Source organism: Danio rerio, chromosome 7, assembly GCF_052040795.2.
Source record: "Danio rerio strain M-AB ecotype USA chromosome 7, GRCz13ab, whole genome shotgun sequence".
Classification (NCBI taxonomy): Eukaryota; Metazoa; Chordata; class Actinopteri; order Cypriniformes; family Danionidae; genus Danio; species Danio rerio.
In genome coordinates this window covers 30,630,001-30,652,575 of record NC_141027.1, presented here as the reverse complement: position 1 = coordinate 30,652,575, position 22,575 = coordinate 30,630,001, and the positions used below count along the sequence as shown (strand labels likewise).

At 36.2% G+C, this 22,575-nt stretch overlaps 3 protein-coding genes across 9 annotated transcripts in view; 2 read left to right on the top strand and 1 right to left on the bottom strand.

Annotated features, from left to right (window-relative positions):
• The window catches only part of myo1ea (myosin IEa), an 88,913-nt gene extending 76,091 nt beyond the window's left edge, over positions 1 to 12,822 (top strand). Inside the window, exons 21-29 of one of the 3 annotated variants that reach the window (XM_087261273.1) lie at positions 734 to 903; positions 1,012 to 1,157; positions 3,840 to 3,986; positions 5,550 to 5,707; positions 5,823 to 5,912; positions 5,995 to 6,193; positions 6,372 to 6,401; positions 9,013 to 9,182; positions 11,789 to 12,822. In XM_087261273.1, coding sequence (XP_087117399.1) covers positions 734 to 903; positions 1,012 to 1,157; positions 3,840 to 3,986; positions 5,550 to 5,707; positions 5,823 to 5,912; positions 5,995 to 6,193; positions 6,372 to 6,401; positions 9,013 to 9,182; positions 11,789 to 11,865 — 1,187 coding nt within the window. In that variant the 3' untranslated portion in view covers positions 11,866 to 12,822. Of the gene's footprint in view, positions 1 to 733; positions 904 to 1,011; positions 1,158 to 3,839; positions 3,987 to 5,549; positions 5,708 to 5,822; positions 5,913 to 5,994; positions 6,194 to 6,368; positions 6,402 to 9,012; positions 9,183 to 11,788 lie in introns of all 3 variants that reach the window. The other 2 variants (XM_087261272.1, XM_087261274.1) reach the window with 2 other exon arrangements.
• A 1,109-nt stretch (positions 12,823 to 13,931) lies between these two features.
• Positions 13,932 to 17,260, bottom strand: ccnb2 (cyclin B2). Of its 2 annotated transcripts, none has more exons than XM_087258884.1 (8): positions 17,129 to 17,260; positions 16,857 to 16,973; positions 16,507 to 16,770; positions 16,274 to 16,432; positions 15,199 to 15,435; positions 14,974 to 15,114; positions 14,384 to 14,494; positions 13,932 to 14,292 (listed from the first exon to the last, which is right to left on the bottom strand). In XM_087258884.1, the coding sequence occupies exons 1-8, from the start codon at positions 17,144 to 17,146 to the stop codon at positions 14,182 to 14,184; spliced, it is 1,158 nt and encodes a 385-aa protein (XP_087115010.1). In that variant the 5' UTR covers positions 17,147 to 17,260; the 3' UTR covers positions 13,932 to 14,181.
• Positions 17,261 to 19,280: 2,020 nt separating this feature from the next.
• rnf111 (ring finger protein 111) overlaps positions 19,281 to 22,575 on the top strand; it is a 62,412-nt gene continuing 59,117 nt past the window's right edge. For all 4 annotated transcript variants that reach the window (XM_087258576.1, XM_087258574.1, XM_087258575.1 and 1 more), the window contains exon 1: positions 19,281 to 19,671. The gene's annotated coding sequence lies outside the window, so the exon portion shown is untranslated. The remainder of the gene's footprint in view (positions 19,672 to 22,575) is intronic.

Here is a 22,575-nt window from a genome sequence, read left to right as displayed (position 1 = left end):
CTGTACATATATATTCACAGAAATCATTAGAATGACTTCATGACAAATGATTTATTTATACAGCACAACTAAACCAACCCAATATGACCAATGTACTTAACAATAACTAAAAACCACAAACAACAAGCGTAAGTCAAAGACAAAAACAAAAGAAAAAGATACAAAGAATAAAAGAAAGTAAAAGCTTTGACCTGGTCAAAGCCAGTTGAATATGAATTCCTGCCTCGAGGTCCTTGAATATGTATTAAATTATTTTTCAAACAGCAAAGTTTTTTATCCAAAAAGGTAATGATTCGCACTCATCAAGTAATTGTTCGTACTGTTTTTCTTTTTTCTTTTTATATTTTTCGGGTGATTTAAAAAACACAAACGTTTCGGCACAATTCCTTCCTCAAGAAAGTTTTATAATTACATTTGAAAACAGACAAAGATGGTGCAAATCTAATGGAATGCTTCCAAAGTTTAGGAGCAGCTACAGAGAAAGATCAATTGCCCTGACATTTTAGACTAGACTATAGGAATCAATAAACTCTCTGATTTGATGAGCGAAGTGTTCCTAAAAATGTTCCACAAATTTATTTATAGATGAAATAGTTTTTATGTTCATACATGACAGTTTGCTATTTAATCAGCCATGCATTTCACTGAAATCTCATCTTTTGTACATGGTGTTTTTCATGTTTTTTTTTTTTTTTTGAGAGCAATGCTGAAGATTCATTCTGTCCTCTTCCAGCCTCTGATCTGCTGCTGAACAAGAAGGAGAGACGGCGGCACAGCTTGAACAGAAACTTTGTGGGTGATTATCTGGGTATGGATGACCGGCCCGAACTCAGGCAGTTCGTAGGCAAAAGAGAAAAGATTGATTTTGCAGACAAAGTCAACAAATTCGACAGGAGGTTTAAGGTGAGCTAATTAGCACTTAAATCTTCCTTAATATCTGTGATGTACTAATATATTACGTCAATCTGAAATATTGCATTTGTGGGCATTTATGGGTGTCTATCTGTCCAGAGCATTAAGAGAGACCTGATCCTCACCCCTAAATCTGTCTACCTGATTGGAAGAGAAAAGGTCAAGCAGGGGCCAGAGAAAGGGCTGGTGAAAGAGGTTCTGAAGCGCAAAATTGACGTTGAGAAGATTTTAGCAGTTTCTCTCAGGTACATTAATTACTACAAGCTCAATTAGTTCATTTAATGTAATAGAAACTTACATGCAACATAGAAACTTTTGATGACATATTTCTTCTCAGGGACATTCTGTTGATTGGCTGCTTAATATCTGTATATACTTCAAATATATTTTTTCCCAGTTCTGCTGACGTTAAGTAACTTTGCTTGTATGTCGCCTTATTTTACCAACCCTAAATGTCGTGATTTACTTTAAGCAAAATTTAAGAACAAACTGGTCAGACAATATCAGGCAAGAATTAAATTCGTATTTCAAAGCAGCTGCCAACATTGGTTTATTCTTTGTAAAAACACCGTTTGAGGAAATACCGTTTATATTGTTTACATACAATAGTTTGATTCGAATGTATTTGAAAAATAGCAGAGATGTGACATTTTTCACAATGTGTAATGTTGATTCATTTGCAGTCATAGAATTTTTAAACTAAAGGTAAACATATTTTTATGATAGTGGTAAAGTGTAAAATGACTACAGTAATACGGTTTTCAAAATAGTTTTGTGACTATAACTTTTTTTTTAAACATATAGTTTAACCAAAACTTAAATTCTGTCATCATATACTTCCCCTCACTAGTAACAAATCTGTTTCTTTCTTCTGTTTACCACAAAAAAAGATCATTTGAAAAACGATGAAGACTGGTAACCACCGACTTCCATTTTTCAAATGATCTTTTTTTGTGTTTAACACAAAAAAGGAAACTCATAAAGGTTTAAAACACTAGTAAACAGAGAGTAAATTTTCAATTTAGTGTAAACTATCTCTTTAAAATCCAATGTTTTGGTTTTTATTTAGTATGAATGTTACACTAAGATATGATTTCAACCCTCTTTTGAACATAGTGTGTAGCAGAGTTTTCAGTTTTATAGTTGCATTCACTATACTTGCTGCTTTAATATGAACATTTGTCAACATGGATGTAAAAAAAAAAACTAAAACAAATACACCGTCTTGCGAATATATCACGGCCTTAACCAGTCTACTAAGGTGTTGTTTACACTAGTGCTGTTTTGTTTTAAAACATTTTTTGTTGCATTCTCAAACAGAGCATTTTCGAAATGCTAATAGCCCTGTTTTAGTTTGAAGATGTCTGTATTGAATTTCAATGTGGACAGCTAAAATGCAGACTTTAGAAAATGTTGGTGCTATCCACAATCACTCTTTGTCTGCTCTTCTGGACTATTGCATATTGTTCCTTGATTCTTCAAGCCCCTCTCACATGACTATAACGTTTAATAATGACTACTTAATTATGCAATAACGACTACTAAACCAAAACGACTTTTAAATTGTGCAAAATATGTGCATACCTAGTTAGTGTAAAGGGTCATGTATCATGCACTTTTGGCTGGATAGTGTGAACGAAGATTGTTTTTATGAAACGCAGTAAAAATGCCAGTAGGGATGAGAAGTATTTTAGTTCTACTCATAGCACAGAAGTGCTCACAGTGACCTGAGTTCGATACCCAGCTCGAGGTCCTTTACCAATCCTTGCCCTCTCTCTCTTCCCCATACTTTCCTCTCTGTAAATTTCCACTGTCCTATCATACATTCATTCATTCATTCATTTAGCTTTCGGCTTAGTCCCTTTATTAATCAGGGGTCGCCACAGCGAAATAAACCACCAACTTATCCAGCATATGTTTTACACAGCAGATGCGCTTCCAGCTGCAACCCATACACTCTCATTCACACATACACTGCAGTCAATTTAGCTTACCCAATTCACCTATATTCTGTGGTAGAAACCGGAGCACTTTGGGTATTTGGGTAGAACATGCAAACTCCACACAGAAATGGCAACTGGCCCAGCTGAGGCTCAAACTAGCGACCTTCTTGCTGTGAGGTGACAGTGCTAACCAATGAGCCACTGTGGCAGAACTAGCTAGCCAAACTAGCTAGCATAATAGTGCAATTTAACTCAAAAGTCAACAGAATCTCTAAAGGAAAAAAAGATCAAAATAAACTATAACCAAACCTGTATATTTAACCACAAGAAGCGAAATAAACTACAGCGCTCCCAGCATGTGTAAAACAGAGCCTGTATTTTTGAACACTGTATGCAGTCCCATAATGCCTTCTGCAGAATTATAGGAGTAGAGACATCAAAGGTCCAGTCTGGATGTTAGAGCCTTCGTCTGCCCTGCGTTACTTCACACATGTTCAATCGAGAGAGTCTGTAATATACAAAGCTTTGGTCTCTTAAAACATTTATAGTTTTTTTTTTTTACTGTTCCCTGGCAATGTTTAAATATCTCTCTCAAAGAATACCGATCTTACGTTTAAGGATCAAGGAAGAGGTACCAACCCCCTACAATCCTGCATATTTGGGTCTGGCGAGCGGGGGGTTGTCAATAATGTGAACCAGGTGTTGCTGGGAAGGGAGAGTACACCTTGTAAAATACTCATTAGAAAAGACTTAAGTTTATGGGGTGAAGCAGGGGCATCTCCCTATGTATCCCAGACATGGAAACTCCAAACCCCCACCAATATCACTTTGCATATTTTTATTGTGACTGGACAACCTGTGTGTCTGTGGAAAGCCCCAAAGTGGCTCAGCACATGCAGATTGTAATGAAAGCAGTGTTTATGTTGAATGATTGAACAAATGTGGACATTTGAGATCTTGAAAAGAGATCTGTCTCTCCTACAGCACATTGCAGGATGACTTCATGATTCTGCACGAGGACGAGTACGACAGCCTGCTGGAGTGTGTGTTCAAGACCGAGTTCATCAGCTTACTGGCACGCAGATATGAAGAGAGAACACAGAGAAAACTACCTCTCAAATATAGCAACACGTAAGAGGAAATGTGTTTTATTAATAAATATTTTCTTTAATTAGAAGATGAGTTTTTTTACTTTGCACTTTTACTCTTTTTTTATTATTTTAATATATAGTTAAAGTCAGAATTATTCACCCCCCTGTTTATTTATTCCCCCAATTTCTGTTTAATGTAGAGAAGATTTTTTTTCAACACATTTCTAAACATATTAGTTTTAATAACTCTTTTCTAATAACTGATTTGTTTTATCTTTGCCATGATGACAGTAAATATTTTTCAAGACACTTCTATACAGCTTATTAAAGTGACATTTAAATGCTTAACTAGGTTAATGAGGTTAACTAGGCAGGTTAGGGGAATTAGGCAAGTTATTGTATAATAATGGTTTGTTCTGTAGACTATCAAAGAAAATATAGCTTAAAAGGGCTAATAATTTTGACCTTAGAATGTTTTTTTTTAAATAATAACTGCTTTTATTCTAGCTGAAATAAAACAAATAAGACTTTCTCCAGAAGAAAAAATATTATCAGACATAATTTGAAAATTTCTTTGCTCTGTTAAACATCGCTTAGGAAGCATTAAAAAATGAAAAAAAATTAAATAAATCAAAGAGGAGCTAATAATTGTAAATTCAACTGTACTTCTGTTATTTATACTATTACTACTATCAAACTTTGGGGGTTTTGATTTATTTTAAATCTAATACATTATATATTTATTTATTTATAGAATTTTTTTATTATATATTATATATATATATTATTGATTAAGAATAAAATAAACTTTAGTAAAAATATTAACCCATTCAATTTTCTAAAGTTTTGAATACCTGACTTTTTTGGTGAAAATATTTTTATTATTATGCACTAATGTAATATATATCAGGGATGTGATTCTTCCTTATAAATAAGGATTTCCGTGTTTCCTAAGCTCAGTAGAATTAGTATTATTTAAAAAAGCTAATGTACTTATTTTATCATCTAATTCAAAAACTTTTTTAAACATTCTCTTTATTACATTTTTTACATCAGTACAAATGATAACTTTTACATATGTACACTTTTTTCCTTTTAAACAAAAAGTTGTAACATCATGGTAATATTATATGTATAAGATAACTAAAAAATACAGAGAAAAGTGGGGGAAGGGGAAAAAGAATATGAAATAAATAAATAAGGGGGAATTTGAGGTGTTTCCACTAGGGTTCAATCTCTGCTCTCTTGTTAAAATACTAAATAAATGGATTTTATATTACATGAAAATTTGTATTTTAAGGGAAAGTCTTAGCTTCTCAAGTTGCAGGCAAGACATGACATTTTTTTATTATTGTGGACCAATGGGGGATCCTTTTTTTTCCAATTCAGTAAAATCAATTGACGTGCCAAAAGGGTTATAAATCTAATCACTGTATGTTGATTTTTAGATAATTCTGCATCATCACTGTCACCAAATATAGCTAAAATAGGGAATACTTTTTTCCCACTAATAATTCAATAACATTTAAGTATTTTAATTGATATAAGTGTCCAGAGGTTTGTGTGTATGTATACTAATAAATGTCTATGATTGGATCTCTAGGATGGAGATGAAACTGAAGAAGGAAAAATGGGGACCCTGGAATGCAGGAGGCTCCAGGCAGGTGCAGTTTATGCAAGGTCAAGGAGACGTAGCTGTGCTGCGGCCCTCAAATAAAATGCTGCAGGTCAGCATTGGACCCGGTTTGCCCAAAAACTCACGTAAGTGATGACTTGTTATTATAAATCACAACATCATTAAACACTATTCAACTAAATCCAGTATGCAATCCAGGCAATATCTAATACTGTACGTACAAATTCAACCCTTATTCAGGTCCTACCAAGAAAGGCATCACTCAAAGCCAGCCAAACAGGTCTAGAACACACCACCACACCCCAACACGAGCCGCACCCGGCCCACCAGGTACAATATGAAGCTATCATCAATATACTTTATCTGTTACACATCTGATTATATACAACTCAAGCGTTTATATTCCCCATAGTTGCTCACCAGAATGGAGGCCTGAAGAATGCAAACCACAGAAACTCACAGCATCACAACAACCAGAGGCCGACATCTGAAAACACGGCCCGTCCGTTCCTGCCAACGAATGTCAGTCAGCTGAAGGAAAGAGGCAGCAGACACGCACCACAGCAACCCAACCTGGACTTCCTGAGAGTACCAGACCAAGGGGCTGCAGGGTAAGAAAACACTTGTACAAACATCCATTTTAAGTCATATAGCTAACAACAGCCTTTAGTGAAGTGTTTGTAATTGCTAGATGCATACTTGATGCCAATCTGACAGACAATGTTCCATGCAAGCAAAACCGTGAGCTGAGATTGAATGTAACATGCATGTATCTTTTTACCATAGCAGAAATCGACAGCCAACTGACAATGGAGGAATGTGAGTCTGAGCATGTGTGTAGTTTCTGTTAGGTGGCAGTGGTTGTGGTTCATTTGAATAGATGTAGATCAACAGCAGAGATGCCCAACTTCAAAGCTGCTCTTTCAGTCTTGTTTTGGTTCTCAATTTCCTTAAAATATCACGTTTAAAGGAACCTTTTTTTTTTAAATAGGCTCATTTTACAAGTCCTCTGGAGTTAAACTGTCTAGTTGTACCATTAATCCATTGAGCTGATCTCTGGGTTTGGCGGTAGAACTTTTAGCTTAGCTTAGATCATATTACACAAGTAGCATCTCACTCAATTGTTTTAAAATAGAGTTTCAGTAGTTGGGTGACACAGTGGCTCAGTGGTTAGCATTGTCGCCTCAAGGTAGCTGGTTAGAGCCCCGGCTGGGTCAGTTGGCATTTCTGTGTGGAGTTTGCATGTTCTCCCTGTGTTGGCATGGGTTTCCTCCGGGTGCTCTGGTTTCCCCCACAGTCCAAAGACATGTGCTATAGGTGAATTTAATAAGCTAAATTGGCCGTTGTGTATGTGTGTGAATGAATGTGTATGTTTCCCAGTACTGGGTTGCAGCTGGAAGGGCATCCGCTGTGTAAAACATATGCTGGATTAGTTGGCAGTTCATTCTGCTGTGGCAACCCCTGATGAATAAAGAGAGTAAGCTAAAGGAAAATGAATGAGTTTCAGTAGTTTTCCTATTTAAAGCTTGATTATTCTGTAGTTACATCTTAAAATAAAATATTTTATTCTGTAGTTACAGAATAGTAATGGATGTAACTATGGAAAAGTCAAGCTTTAAATAGGAAAATTATCGAAATTCTTTTTGTTTTTAGTGAGATGCTAATGGTCTAATCTGATTCAACGCTAAGCTAAGCTAAAAGTGCTCCCGCAGGTCTGCAGACCTTGAGATCAGCTAATTGGATTTTAAAAATGGTAAAACTCAACTGTTTAACTTTAGGTGATTTGAAAAATGAGCTTATTTTTAACAAAAAAGGGGGGTGTTCCTTTAAGTGAAAAAAACACAACAATACGTTCAAATGTTTGGAGTCAGCAATTTTGGTGACAAGTTACTTTCGAAGACTGCATTCACTGCAATTAAAATGCTTTAAAAACAGGATTATTTGTCATTTTAAAATAACAGTTTTCTATTTTAAGATGATTTTAGATTTTTAGAATGTAATTTATTCCTGTGAAAGTGATACAGTACACATAATCTTTTAATTACCCATTTAGATCCATTTAAAATGTCAAAATAAAATCAAAATGGAAATTTTGGGTGGAAATATTAGCCTACAGCATTTTTTATTTATTTATCCCCTAATATGTTTTTGTTTGTGTTGTCATAATTCGTAATTAAAATAATTTGTCCCTTCTCTTTTGAATTAAATCATTTCTATGGGGAAATATTTCCATTTAAAGCAGAGACACTAACAAGTATTTAACAGGAGACTGACCAACAGCAATTAGCAATGATTCATTCGATAAAGAAAAGCCCTGCCATATATTCTTTCTCAATTGAGAAGCCATTTCACTTAAATGTCAAAATTGTCACCGATTCATGCTCACTTTATACAGTGCTCAGCATAACTGAATACAGCCCAATTTTATAAATGGCTATTTGCATCCATTTCTCAGTAAATATATGCAATGAATTTTGATGCATTTAAACAAAACCGATTTATTAAACAGATATGTTTATTGAAATAAAATTTTAGTCACCAAAAATTATTAGAAATTGAAAGATAATACAATTATATTCAAGCAAAATATTGCAAAAGTAAATTACAACCTACACAATTTGAACTAAATTTTAAATTTTTTTAAATCCTCTTTTTAAAATTTGTAATTAATATTTTTCTATAACATATACATTTTGCTGTATTAGCTTTTGGACAATTATTTTGTTAGATACGCTCCAGATTTGGCTTCAGTACTGACTAATCTAATGTATATCCACAAATATAATATTGTATAGCTTCCTATTAAAAATATGATTTTAAAAGAGAGATTTGTGAGGGGTGTACTTATATATGCTGAGCAGCACTGTAGCCTATATGAATCTGAAAAAAAGTGTCAGAGTATAAAAAAAATGATTTTACTCACCCCAAAACCTTTGAATGGTAATATGTGTTACAAAACGGAGACCAACTTACCTTCATTACGTGTCTTAAACAGTCTGAAATGTGTCATAACAATCTGAAAGGCTTTGGATTGGGCATTTTCTGGCATTTTCTCTGTTGTAGTCATGATGACGATCAACTCGGACACATCATGAAGGCTGAAAGGCTACTAAATGGCCCTTCGTAGCAACAGCTGAAAAATAAATTCTGGTTTTAAAACTGAGGTGAATGATCAACTAAACAAATCCGATTTTTGAAACTAGTTCCGACAGTTCCACCATAAATAAATGTGAATCTGTCGCCATCTTGTGGGAAACACGTGAACTAACATCACAAAATCAGCCTACTAACCCTCTCACAGCAGCTATAGGGTGCTAGCTGACTTCACACTTACCTTCACTTGTAGAAGCATGGTTGCAGGTTGCTGGAATGTTGGAATCATCACCTGAAATTCCACAAGTTCATGAGTTTGTGTGCTTTTTTTATGAAGGGCCCACAGACAGTCCACAAACAGGCCAGCTCCAGGAGGAGGACGACCCAAACCTGCCCCCAAACCAAAGCCTCAGGTGCCTCAGTGTAAAGCTCTTTATGCCTACGACGCTCAGGACACCGATGAGCTCAGTTTCAACGCAGATGACATCATTGAGATCATTAAAGAAGGTAATATTACATAAAAATGACTTGTTTATCCAGAACATCAGTGTGTATTGTAAATCAGTTTGCTTCTCTTTGTTCTTTGCTGACATATTCACTGGCAGGGCAAGCTGTCAATCACATGACATCACAGTAATAGCAAATCAATCGATTACCAGTGAACTTAAACAAATCCTTCACCTTTTCTGCTCATTCCTGAAGAAGTTTCACACAGTTTAGTTTTCAATGATTTGATTGGTGTGGCGACTCAGAGGGCTAATCATCAGCAGAAATGCTGGACAGACCTGTTAAGCTTTCATTTGTATCAAACCACAAATATTTAGATCACCTCACGCCGACAAGTGTTTTGTACTTGTGATTCAATTACAACAGATGCCGCACTAATTTAATCACTAAAAACTGTGGGACATTCTATTAAGCAAGTTACAAATGGTTAATATGACATTTTCCTAAAGGGATAGTATATCTGAAAATGAAAATTCAGTTATCATTTACTCAATTTCCACTTTTTTTTTTTAGAATTTGGTTGTTTCTTTTTTCTATTAGATAAATAGAAGAATGTGGGGGAAAACACGCCATTGACTTAGTTTTTTTTCTATAGGCTGCTTTTATTCAACATTCTTCAGAATATTTGTAGTTTTGTGTTCAACAGAAAAAATAAATTCTTAAAATATTACAACCGCTTGAGGAAATTGTGAGGAAATGTTCATTTCTGGGTGAACTATTCCTTTAAAATGGTTGCATTAAAAGATCAAATTCAGTATTCAACGTAGTGCTGACTCTTCCCACATCAGGATGAGCACACTATGACAAATTTGTCATAATCCATTAAGGATTGGCTGTAAAAGAAGACTTACACTTCTGTCCACTGTACAAAAAGTGAAACCACTGAAAAGCCAGTGCCATCTTGTGCTGATTGTGTAAATATAATATAAAATCGAACCATCACAGCTCTAATTAATATTTGCACATTTCAAATTGTTCATATTCATTGCACTAATTCATCCTGAATTATACAAATCTACTGCACATATACATTTAAAATTATGTCCATATATATCTGCATTCTGATCATTATTAGCAACCTGTACATATATTCATCCATTGTAAATCTCTGATCAGTTAATACTATCTGCATATCATGTTCAGTACATCCATCTGTAAATATTATTATTAATATTAATATTATTATAATAATAATTGCACTTTAAAACTTATACTTATGTTGATAAAGTTGAATCGAATCTAATTCAACTCGCATACAAATTAATGAGGATTTTAAGCAAAGCTAAATGTTTTAATGTGGAAAAAGTGTAAAAAAAATAAAAATAAATTGTAAAAATAAAAACTTGATAACTTGGTTTAAGTCAGAATTGAGGAAGAAAGGTAAAACTGAGTGAACAACAAAGTATTCCTATAAGGATGTGCTCACTCTTGAAAAGCATTTAAGGAATAGCTCACCCTAAATTGAACATTCTGTCATCGATAACTAACCTTTAATTTGACGCAGCCCTGTTTGCATTTTCTTCATCTGTTAAACACAGAAGAAGAATGTATATTTTGAAAAATGTTTTAAACCGGTAACCATTGACTACCGCAATATTTGTTTTTCCTAAAATGGAAGTAAATAGTTACCGGTTTGAAACATTTTTCAGAAAAAATAGTAAATAGTGAGTAATTGTTAACTTTTTGGGCAAACATATGAAGTTTCACAAACCAATTTTGAGAGGAGCATGTGATATGATTGATCGCGGCTAGTCCCTCATCCACAGTCATTAGTAAGCAAATCAGATTAATCCAAACTCACTATAAGTAGCCTGTCTACAAATAGTCCCTTATCATAATTCATTCATTATCTTATCGGCTTAGTCCCTTTATTAATCTGGGGTCGTTACAGCGGAATGAACCGCCAACTTATCCAGCATATTTTTTACGCAGCGGATGCCCTTTCAGCTGCAACCCTTGTCTGGGATAAATCCATACACTCTCAGTCACACTCAAACATTATGGACAACTTAGCCTTCCCAATTCACCTGTGGTGCATGTCTTTCGACTGTGGAGGAAATCGGAGCACCGGAAGGAAACCCACGCGAACACAGGGAGAACATGCAAACTCCACACAGAAATGCCAATTGACCCAGCTGAGGCTCGAACCAGCGACCATTTGGCTGTAAGGCAACAGCACTACCTACTGCGCCACTGCGTCACCCCCTTATCTTAATTTTTCGAGGAATTCCCCTTCCACCCATCTTCCCTTTTTTACCAGGGGGAACTCTCGAGAACTACCGGATCTCGTACCCCCTTACATGCTTTTCGATTAGGCAGGAGCCATGGGCTAATTAACTCCAAGTTCAGGGTTCTCTCCCGGGACAGCATGCCAAACTAGCTTATATTATCAAGTAATAATATCTAAGTGTGAACTCATTAAATAATATTTCAAATTTCATCATCCAAACTCTGTTTGTACATGATTGTTACTTCATTTTACGTTGATTTTATTGATCATCATCATGGATGCGTTTATGAACCACTCAGCAAGTTCATTAACCTCCCCTCGTCCAAATTGTGCCACAATGTATTCATTTTGACATCTGTATATTATTTCTATCTAGACGCCTCTGGATGGTGGACGGGGAGACTGAGAGGTAAACAAGGCCTTTTCCCAAACAACTACGTGACCAAGATCTAACCTCTCCTGCTGTTAAAGAGAAGACCAGACTTGAACCTCAGTGGACTTATTGGACAAAGAAGAGGACAAACTGAGACAGTGAAGGACAGAGTGAAGTGTTTTTGCTCTGCATTGCGTTTCGACGAACGCTTGAAGCTCTTCTCCAGGGTGCCGAATACTGAGCTGCCCCTGAGGGCACTGATCAAAACTATTTATTGTATTTATATTCTAGCATTCTACAGTTTTATTTCTGATGCGCTTTGTTCATCTGTCCTTTATATTTAAGGTGATCTTAATTCACTTGAAGAGATGAAGTAGCCATTTTACATGGGAACAGGCTTTTTTTTTTTATTTTGCTCTTGAAATGGATAGGTTTTTATATGTAAATGAAGGTGCTTACCTTTAGCCACATGCTGTTTGTGTATTTGTATTTTCTTTTTTTCCCCCATTCTTATTGAAGTCGTGTCCAACTCAATGGTTTTAGTGGGGAATGTTTTTTGCTGCTAAGAACCGTTTTGCCACGTTTATTCCCTTTCATATTGCAGTTAAGAGAAACCCAGATGTATATAATGCACTACGGTTCTTGAAAAAAACATGGATTGTATGATTTTCCAATTCGTTATCTATAAACAATGTTGAATGTATCATTGTGCAAAAGATGCAAACAGTTGGGTTAAACTGTCTAAATTTAAACTACAGTTGTATTTGAATGCATTATTTTACAGATCAACAACCATCTGTCAGTGTAGATAGTAACATCATACAGATGTACTGATAGGGTCATTCACATCTACATTTGCCAAAGTGTTTTTGAGTTATAAGAATCAGCGGCTCAATCCAAGATACTTTCTTGGAAGTTTCTGGAAGTACAGAAGTTGTTCCCATAATTTCTTATGAATATTTTTTTTAGTCGTTGGTGATGTTTGCATACTATCCTACTGATGAGGCTCCCTTTTCTAATACACAAATTCAAAACTTCACACTTGTAATCACTGCTCGAATGTTTCTGTATGATGCATTTAAAGTCATTTGGATTCAACCAATAAGAAATCTTCTATCTGGAAGTTAATTTGGGAAGACAGCCAATCAATTTGTTTTGTATGTAAAGCTGCAGTCACACTGGGCTTTTCCTCCCAAAAACTTAAAGCCTGGAGACCTAAAAATGGGAGGGGTTACCCCACAAGTTGTTTGGGTGACCTCCAAGTGGGAGGGATTTATGCCACAAGTAGGTTGGATTTAGGTGGTGTAGACATTAATAAAACACATCAGGCTACTGTGAGGTTGGGTTTAGGGTTGGGGTAGGTCTAAACCAGGGATCACCAAACTTGTTCTTGGAGGTCCGGTGTCCTGCAGATTTTAGCTCCAACCCTAATCAAACACAGTTGAACAAGCTAATCAAGGTCTTAAGCTGTGGCTTTTCCTCCCATAGACTTCCATTCATACGCACGCAAATGAGTCAGACCGGAAACACAGGGTCATGCGTCAAGTTTCGCACATTGCTGCGGTGCAAAGTTCAAGCTTGGTGAACTCTAACCTTTGAATCGCATCACTTGACTGCATGGAGACCAATTGAGGATCAAAACATGACCTTTCTGGACAGAAATTTAAAACATGGAGCAGTCGCTCGCTTTTTAAAATGTCTAATCATCCTGTTTAATCCCACCCTTTTTCGCAGCACCACATGACAGAATAAATCGCAAACTCAAACTCTAATGTGACCGCAGCTTTACTAGGTATACCTGAAACACCCAGGCAGGTGTTGAGGCAAGTTGGAGCTAAACCCTGCAAGGCACCGGACTTCCAGGAACGAGACTGGTGACCCCTGATCTAGTAAGATCTTGATTAGCTGGTTCAGGTGTGTTTGATTAGGGTTGGAGCTAAACTTTTCAGGACACCAGTCCTCCAGGACCAAGCTTGGACATCCCTGGTCTAGACATTAATAAAACACAACAGGTTACTGTGAGGTTGAGTTTAGGTAGGTGTAGACATTCATAAAGCATAATTTGGCAAGACAAGTAGTTGCCTGATTAATTCCTTTAAAGTATATTTTAAGAGAAAAGGAAGAACCCCACAAGCACAGGACAAAGTAGTACTGAATCTTTGGATTTTAATGAATTCAAGTTCCTTTAACAGGTCAAAATACAGATCCTGCAAGTTCATGAAAACGTAAAAGCCAATTTAGACCCTAATCTTAAAAATGTAATCTCCATAAAAAGTAGAAAGTGTTTTATTTATACAGACAGTATGTACATCAGTTTAAAAGCAGCAGTCCATCTCTCACAATGGCTGAAATAAAAATAAAGTGCAGGTTTAGTGTCTGTTCCCTCACGAAAGACCTCAAGAGCTGGGCATCAAAGGAGCGGCCAGATCCTTCACCAGTGAGGACTTGAGCTGTGGAAGCAGACTGATCTTCATGAGTCTGCTGCTTGCGTATTTCTTCCTCACCGTCTGTACATACACATGATCATGAACAGAATATCCAGCAAATTAAAAAAAAATAAAAATAAATAAATAATAATAATAATAAGATGGTGCCTACCAGATGCTTTGAGAGCCCTTCATTGACCATAACCACATTTTTGGCAATAAGCTGCATGATGGGCTTAAGGTGAGCCTCATCATAGGTGGAGTAGTGTTGCTGAGTTGATGACTGAAAGAGGGGGAAAGAAAAAAAAAAAAAATTCAATAGTAAAGGGGCGAATAGCCATCTTTTATCCATGATGCTTTGCTTCAAATACAACTTCCATTAGACAGTCAATTAAGAGTCTAAATAAAACCAGGTAAGAGGTAGCATTTTCCACCATTCACTGGTCAAATAGTATAGGAAACTTTGTATTAAATTACATCCAGCAGATCATTATGCTGAAAAATAATAATAATTTTGCTGCAGAAAGACAAAAAAAAATGAGAATGCTTTAGGCATAATGACACTATGGCCATGACAAAATGCCAAGTGTAACATTAAATTTTCATAAAAACCTTAAAGCTCAAAGCCAAACATGCCTTGCTTAGCTTTCACTTATTTGTAGAGCAAACTTAAAGTATGAAATGGTTTAATTTCAAGTTTACAACTGAAACTCACAGTTCATAAAGAAAGTCATGTGCAGGAAAAAATAAATAAACATTTACCCATTTCTGTCCATCAAGCACTAGTTGAGAGAGGCAGAGAGCAGCAGCTGCAGTCTCAGATGGGTTGTAGTGGACCATGTCATAGTCAAGTAGTGTCAGTTCAAGAAAATATTTAGCAAGTGTGTGCTTCTCCGCATCCGCCTTGAAATCAGATGGAAAAAAGGCAAGCGTTATCTTCTGAAGATCACACAAATTCCATCAGGGATCACAAAAATCAGCACTTACATTCCCAGCCTTTGAAGCTCTCCGTAAGAAGTGCAGAGGCAGAGGACGGCCAAGCTTAAAGTTCAGCCCGCTGAGCATTAGCATCTCCATCTCACGGATCTGAGCTTTTGTGAAGGCATCATCAGCGATGTAGGCGAAGTCCCCAACCATTGGCACATACATTTCTTCATATTTACAAGCAATCAACATGGCAGTGACACCCACCAGCTGAAGTTTTCTACGGGTCACAGGCTGAACCTAGGGATGAGAACAAATAGGGGGCTATAACAGCTTCCACCTAAAATTCGTATTTCTGGCCATTAGGTGGCTAGAGAATTAGCAGAATGTTGAATTCAAAATACAAATTGCTGCAAAGTAAATTAAAACTTATAACAGGATCACAGAGAAAAATTTAAACAAAAATAAACTGAAAAAAAAAGTGATGAAAAATAGTGTAGAATGAGCAATCGTTTACAACTGTGAGAATAATAATAATAAAAAGAAGTGACAAGATAAATTCTGGATGGATTTTAGCCTAGAAAACAAAATAGTTGACAGTTATCCAAGAATCATCATGCACAGTCACTTGGTTAAGGCCAACTAGGACTTAAACGGGTCTAAAAACTGCTGTAGGTGTGTTGATCTCCACCAAAGTGGAATGATTTAAGGAATGACTAGTCAATATATTTATGGATCCACAAACAGATGAGGTAAGGATGTGGTCAAGTTAGAGGAAGGGGAGGGTTGTTTTTAGATCAGATACACCTTCAGACGAAGAATATATGTTTTTATTATATCTTAAATTTCCCACTTAATTTATTCACATTTACCCCTACAGTCACAGTAATGTAAAAACAGTAGTTGTACAGAGTATTATTTTTGTTGTTTATTAAAACAAACCAACAAATTGTATTTTATTAACACCTTCACCACCCCTACAGTCATAGTACCATAAAAATATTAATTATTGTTATACTGCGTTACAAATATGCTATATTGAAGTGCTCATCAACTGTATCCATCTAGACTTTACTAGAGGGGGAAAAAAGGTTTAACCACAAAGCCAAATATAGCTTTAGCAAAACCTGATTCTTACCTGGAGGAAGCGATCAAGAATGGCAACAGTCATGTACAAGGTCTCCTGCAGCAGCTGAAATCTTGAGTGCACCTGAATCAGCCAGTCAACCAGGAGAGCCCGCATTCTCCCATTGATATCATATCCTTCCATATAACGGGGACGGACAGACTGCTGACCCTGCAACCAAAGCACAGCTGTAGAAAGCAAGAACTTTCACAAAATGTGCCACATAAATAAAAAGCCTCATGTACCTCAAGGCGCCTCAGATAGGAATAAATGTCCTTAACATATTCAGAGCACAACTGAGGCATGTCAGCATCTCCTTCGTCGATGTCGTCTACTGGAAAGAGGCTGTTGGAAAAGGCTTGACACAGTTCCTCTTCCTTCATGCTCACATCAGCTTGAGCAGGAGGCACAGTAGCGGCAGGCTTTGGGGCCTCGTGCTGGACCTGGGCACTTTTGGGGTGCACGACAGCTGACCGGCCAGTGGGTTTTACACTTTGCATAGGTACAACCTTCTGTAAAAAGGAAACAAAGGAGTGTGGCAGCACGTTGTTGTTTACGTTCATAAGCTGCTTGGTGCCAAATAAAAGACACGAACCTTTGTCTGAACTGGTTTGTGGGAAAGATTAGACAGTTCGCCAAACACTGGTCTTCTCACTGCACCGCTTACTGGTCCACCTTTGGCACCGACGTAAATGGGATTGCTTGCATTGCGCTGTGTTAAAAACATATATACTTAAAACAAGAAGTTTACATACAAGCCATTTCAATACAAACATTAGCATGCTAGGATAACAACAGTAACGCTGTTTGGATGCTACACATCGAAGAGGTTACGCGCAAACGCTCTTTTCTTCTCCAAATACTCACCAGAGCGTGCATTTCCATGATGAATATTCTTTTTGGTGATGCCTCGGTTAAATTAAATAAAAAAATTTAAAATGCCGTTTAGCTTTGTTTGGCGTTTCTCGTCCAACTCAACTAATAACAAGCCGTGCGTATACAGTACAAAGGCCTGCTGGTGATTCAAATACCGCTCTGCGTTCTCTGATTGGTCACTGGCTCGGGAAATACTAGAGTTCGATTGGATGAAAAGAGAGGCGGCGCTTATCAATCATCCCTCATCTCCGGTTTCACATGTAGCTCTGTCTGTAATAAACGTCATTTATTCATCCGAGAACGATTGAAGTTGTAACTGCAAGTAGGCTAGGGATCATAGACTGTAAAAAAAATAGGGATAAAGTATAATATGATGTTGACACTGTTCCAAAAACCATTGCTATCTAAAGACAGGACATATAAAAAAAATCAATGTTCTCATCATCAGAGAAAGTTGGAAGGCTTGCGTATGAATACCCCAAGACCTAAAAATGATTGTAAAATAATTGTTAAACACAAACCTCATTCTTATACCACATGTGAAATATTTTAATTGGCAAAAGAATTGTGAATAAAATAAGCCTGCAACAACGCCTCTTTATTCTGTGAATCACAAATAATTTGAAAAGTTACAGAGTATAAATATTATTTAATAAAAAAAAAAACAAAGTTGACCGTGACATTGACTTAAATTTTAGGGGAAAATTGCCATCTGGTGATCAAAAAAAAAAAAAAAAAAAAAAAAAGTATATTCTTTCTGTTCGCCTCAAAAAAATATGGGTTGGAGCCAAGGTAGAGTTCAAAGTAATCATAGATTTATACATTTGTTTGTTTGTTGATTTAAGTTTGGGACAAATTAAAACTTTTAACTGCCTTTTAAGGCAAGTGACTTTAAAAAAGTTAAAATACAAATTAAGGAAATTAATTAAGGAATTAAGGAAACAGTGTGCTGTAAAAGAAAAGTACTTGCTGAGTACATGCTGCCTTAATCTGCTGAAGTGCACACTTTAGAACGAGATTTTGGTAAACAGTTTTCACTAGTGTAAAATCTAAAATAAATAATATCAAAGAAAACAAATACAAAAAGGACTAAAATAGATTAACAATTCATGAAGTAAATCAAATAATCAATAAATCAACACCATATCTTTAAATGTGTGTAATTTAACATTAAACATTACAAGAATTTAAATATAAAATATTCCAAAAAAATATATTCCAAACTATGTTTTATACATTTTATAATGTCATTTTTTAAAGGTATAAACAAGGCGCCTTGTACAAGGATGGCCATATGTAGGAAAACCCTCGGTTTAGATTGTGGGCTGATAGCCTACATAAAATTAACACATAAATTACTATATTTGTAATGGATTTGTCACTTTTAACTTCTGAAAACTATAAAAAAAAATGAAAATATTGATTTAAACATACGGTTGTTGTTATTATGGTCAGTTATTTATATCCTTGTTTACAAATAAGCTACACTTCATTGAAAATGTGTTGCACACATAGATATCACCTTTTTGGAAAGGACGATGCTGTATAACTGCAGGTAAACTACTGTCCACCCTATACACTAAAAACTTTTCTTATTTAGACTGTAATGTCATAAAGTGCACTTTTTGTAAAGCGGCTTTGGAAGGATAATTATTTTGAAAGGTATCATTAATTGTTTTTTGTACGTATTATTAAATATTGCTTTACAAATAAACTTGAATTGTTTTCATGCAAACATTTACATTGTTTATATATAAATAACAAAGCAACACAAATCAACAAACAAGCTGATAGTGTACCTTCAGTTTACATTCATATTCATGAATACACGTGAGTGTTACCACATTCTGCCACTAGAGAGCGCGAGCCGACCAACTCTCTGATACAACACATCACATTGATCAAGAAAAAAAAAACACATACACATAATAAAATATCAGTACATATTCACAAGATTCGTCGATAAAACAATATAATCATTAATGGGTTTATCTATCTAATTTGCAACGGCCTTCGGGGTTGTTGTTGTTATTGTTGTTATCTCGACAAGTCGTCAAGGATACGGGGATGTCGTAAAATGTCGAAACGTGCGTGCGTGTGTGCGCGCTCGCGTAGCAGCAGTGCTGTTCGCATACACATACACACACATAGCAGCGCTCTAATGGACGCCGCGGATAGGCAGGAATGGGGACTCGCACCCGAGGGCAAACGGCGAGGAATACGTGTCATATATAACCGTTAAATAAAATGTCCTCGCGCTACGTTTAGTCCGCCGTGCCGTTTAACGCGTGATTCTGAAAGTCGCGTGAGTATTCTCGTAGATTTAAAGCGGAATCGTCGAAATCTCCGTCAGTTAGCGGGGAGGCTAAAGCACTGGGCCTCTCTGTTGGGTTTGTGTGTGTGACTGTCAGTTTCACACAAGCCTCCGCTGACGTTCACTCGCTTCCCCAATACTTTTCTACTTCTGTCGTCGAAAACCGTACCTTGGAAAGGGGGTAAAGTCAGCGAGGGATAGTTTTCCGTTTTGTATAGAGGTAAGTGGCGCTGTTTACGCCTGTTTTAATGGTTGATTTTAATTGGTAGGAGCTATTGTTTGACTATCTGGAGAGGCTAATAGCCCGCTGCTAGCAGTTTTAGTACAGAGTGTGTGTTTGTCCCAGTACACCCAGGCCCAGTGGGCTACTCATACACAACATCAACGGTCACAATTGGTGTAAACGTGCTTTTGGTGTTATTTCTGGGATGTGTTTTTACATTCTGTAATGCTGTCAGCTGATGTGTTAATTAAAGTGAGAACAACAATAGCTAAATGCCATAGGTGTCTGTTCCCCCTTGTTTATCAGTTACTCATTGTCTTTGTGTTGTGATTTACGGGGTTATTATTGGACCAGATGTTGATTTTATTACTGGAAATAAAAAAAATAAAAAACCCAAACAGATTTTGTCTGACTATTTTAAGACGTAATTGGTCAGCAGCTCTTGTTGTCTATTGACCAGCCAGCTGGATCAGATTCCAGCCTTTGAATGTACAATAAAATTTTTTATGTTCCCCCTCTGGGAGCATGACATATGTGGTGTTGACTGTCATAAATCAGTGACATCTGATATAAAAGCGATTATTAAAGTCACCATGGCTCACACCACTGCTGTTTTGTTCACAACATCTTCTGTTTCACTGTGTACTTCTGCCGCCAGAGACAAATCTTTACACACAGGAGGAATGCTGCTGCTTTTGCTCTCAAATTCAAATCGTTTTTCCAGTTTTGAAAAAGCTATACATGGCATTTGGCTTAAAGGCTTATTAAAAAGATGATGTCATCTGCCATAGTGAAGTACTAATTTGTATGTATTACTAATAATAAACTCCTACAGCTTTCCAACATAAGATGTCATGTCTGATGAAGGATTTTTCAGCCTCTGTTTGAATCTTCACAGTGTTTCCTAGCTATGAGGAGATGGTTGTCTCCGGTACGGTAGTTTGTATTATGTTTTTGTTCTTTTTGAACTGCAGAGTAATTGAAAGGAGGATTTGGGATTGATAATGGGAAGTTTAACATGTCGTAAAACAGAATAAGGTTTTACTTCCACATGGAAGTATGCACAGCACTGTGTTTCCAGCCATTTTGATCAGAAAATTTTTAATCAAAGTTTTTTTTTTTTGCCATTGCCAACACCCCCCACAATTCAAACTTGAAAAAACAATAACTATTCATATTCGTCAAATAGCAAAATTTAAATATTATGTTTGCTTATTTTATACATAGAATATATAGACCATTTTGACGGTTGTAAACAAAAACAATGGTCCCAACATATTTCCTGTTTTACATTCTTAAATTTCTATAGGCTCTGAGAATCCAAACAGAGCCACATATTGATAAGTGTTAGAATAGCTGTTTTAAAATTAACTCATGATTGAATGTTACAGTTATGAAGTAGTTTGATAACAAGCATTAAATATTCATGGGCCAATGACATGACCACATTAAAATGGTCTATAGAAAATATTTTTCTGTGTATGTATAGTCGAAGAAATGGCATATATTCACACGGACCTTTAATTTTCAATAATCTAGTTCAGTCGCTTCTGGTGAAGTGTCTTGCTATCATAAAATCGCAATGTTTAAGATCTGATTTGTTCAAACTTCACTGCCTGATTGAGATATAATATAAAGTGGGTATCACAGCAAAAGCAGTGAATTAATTTACATTGTTCCATACCATTTATTTAAAATATGGACCATAGTTTAATCAAATGGCGCTTCTGCACTCGCCTGCTGCTCCTGACGTCGCTTGAGTTTAAATGGTCTTTGATCTTGTTTTGTGCTTGAACAAATAAATGAATGCTTTAAATTAAAGTCGATTTAATGGATTATATTTTAATTATATTAGATTTTTGATTCTTTAAAATTACCTTTATGAAATTGAAAATGGTTGCATTTAGGGCTGCACGATTAATCGAAAAAATCGTAATCTCGATTCAACCCTACACATGATCTTAATTCAACTTTTTCTACGATTCTGCTAATTATATTTTCAAGGTCAGGAAATGAGCAAGGCAGCTGCACAAGTCTTCACGGCAACATGGACACTTTCAAATGGCGTTAAAAGTGATACATACTGTATTTATAAGGTATAATTCACCCAAAAATGTCATTTCTATCTTTATGTAATGATATATTTGCGGCCGCAAAATCACACGAGTTGATTGCCAGCTGTTTGTCTACTTCCGAGAACCAGTGTTGCCAGATGTAGCTGACTGTTTCCAGCCTAAAACCTGCTGAAAACTGGAAAGCACTGCCCAACAATTTGTAGTCTCATTGGGAGATCACAACTGTTGTAAGCGTTTATATGAGAACGGGGGCTATGGCACCTCTTTGGGGGTTCATACAGGTTTATAAGTGAAGACCAGGGCAGCCGGGCACGCCAATTCAAAACCACCCAATTTTACACTACGTCATTTTTTTACAGTCTGGCAACATTGCCAAGAACGCACGTGTGCCTGTCTATGACGCCTACTTTAGTGAACACAACTAGCATAGACTGTGGATAATGGATAATGAAGTTGTAAATAACGCTCCGTTTGTTGCACAGAGGGTTTGAGGGCCGTGCGAAAGGTATGATTTGCATGTATGTGTTTTTTTCTCACAGTGATGGCAGCCAAGAGCCGCACTCAGAAGTGAAAGTGAAACTGACAGCACATCATTTCAATGATCATAACGCATTTTACAGTTATGATTATGACAAACATATGATATGTTTTTACTTTTATAGTGAGCACAAAGCGTTGTGCATGAAAATAAATGTTTATTAAATAAATGTGTCAGTATAACAACCCTAGCCTATACATGATGTCAAATATAATGAAGAAGGAATCTGATAATGACAAAATTCTAATTTTACCAGTGAAAACAAATGGTCTAATAAAGTTGTCAATA

What these genes read in the sequence shown, in the direction of transcription:
- ccnb2 (XM_087258884.1), bottom strand. An exon ending in CCTATCTGAGGCGCCTTGAG is followed by an intron (nt 16,433 to 16,506) that starts GTACATGAGGCT and finishes CTTTGGTTGCAG; the next exon opens with GGTCAGCAGTCTGTCCGTCC. An exon ending in TGCTTGATGGACAGAAATGG is followed by an intron (nt 14,495 to 14,973) that starts GTAAATGTTTAT and finishes CCCCTCTTTCAG; the next exon opens with TCATCAACTCAGCAACACTA.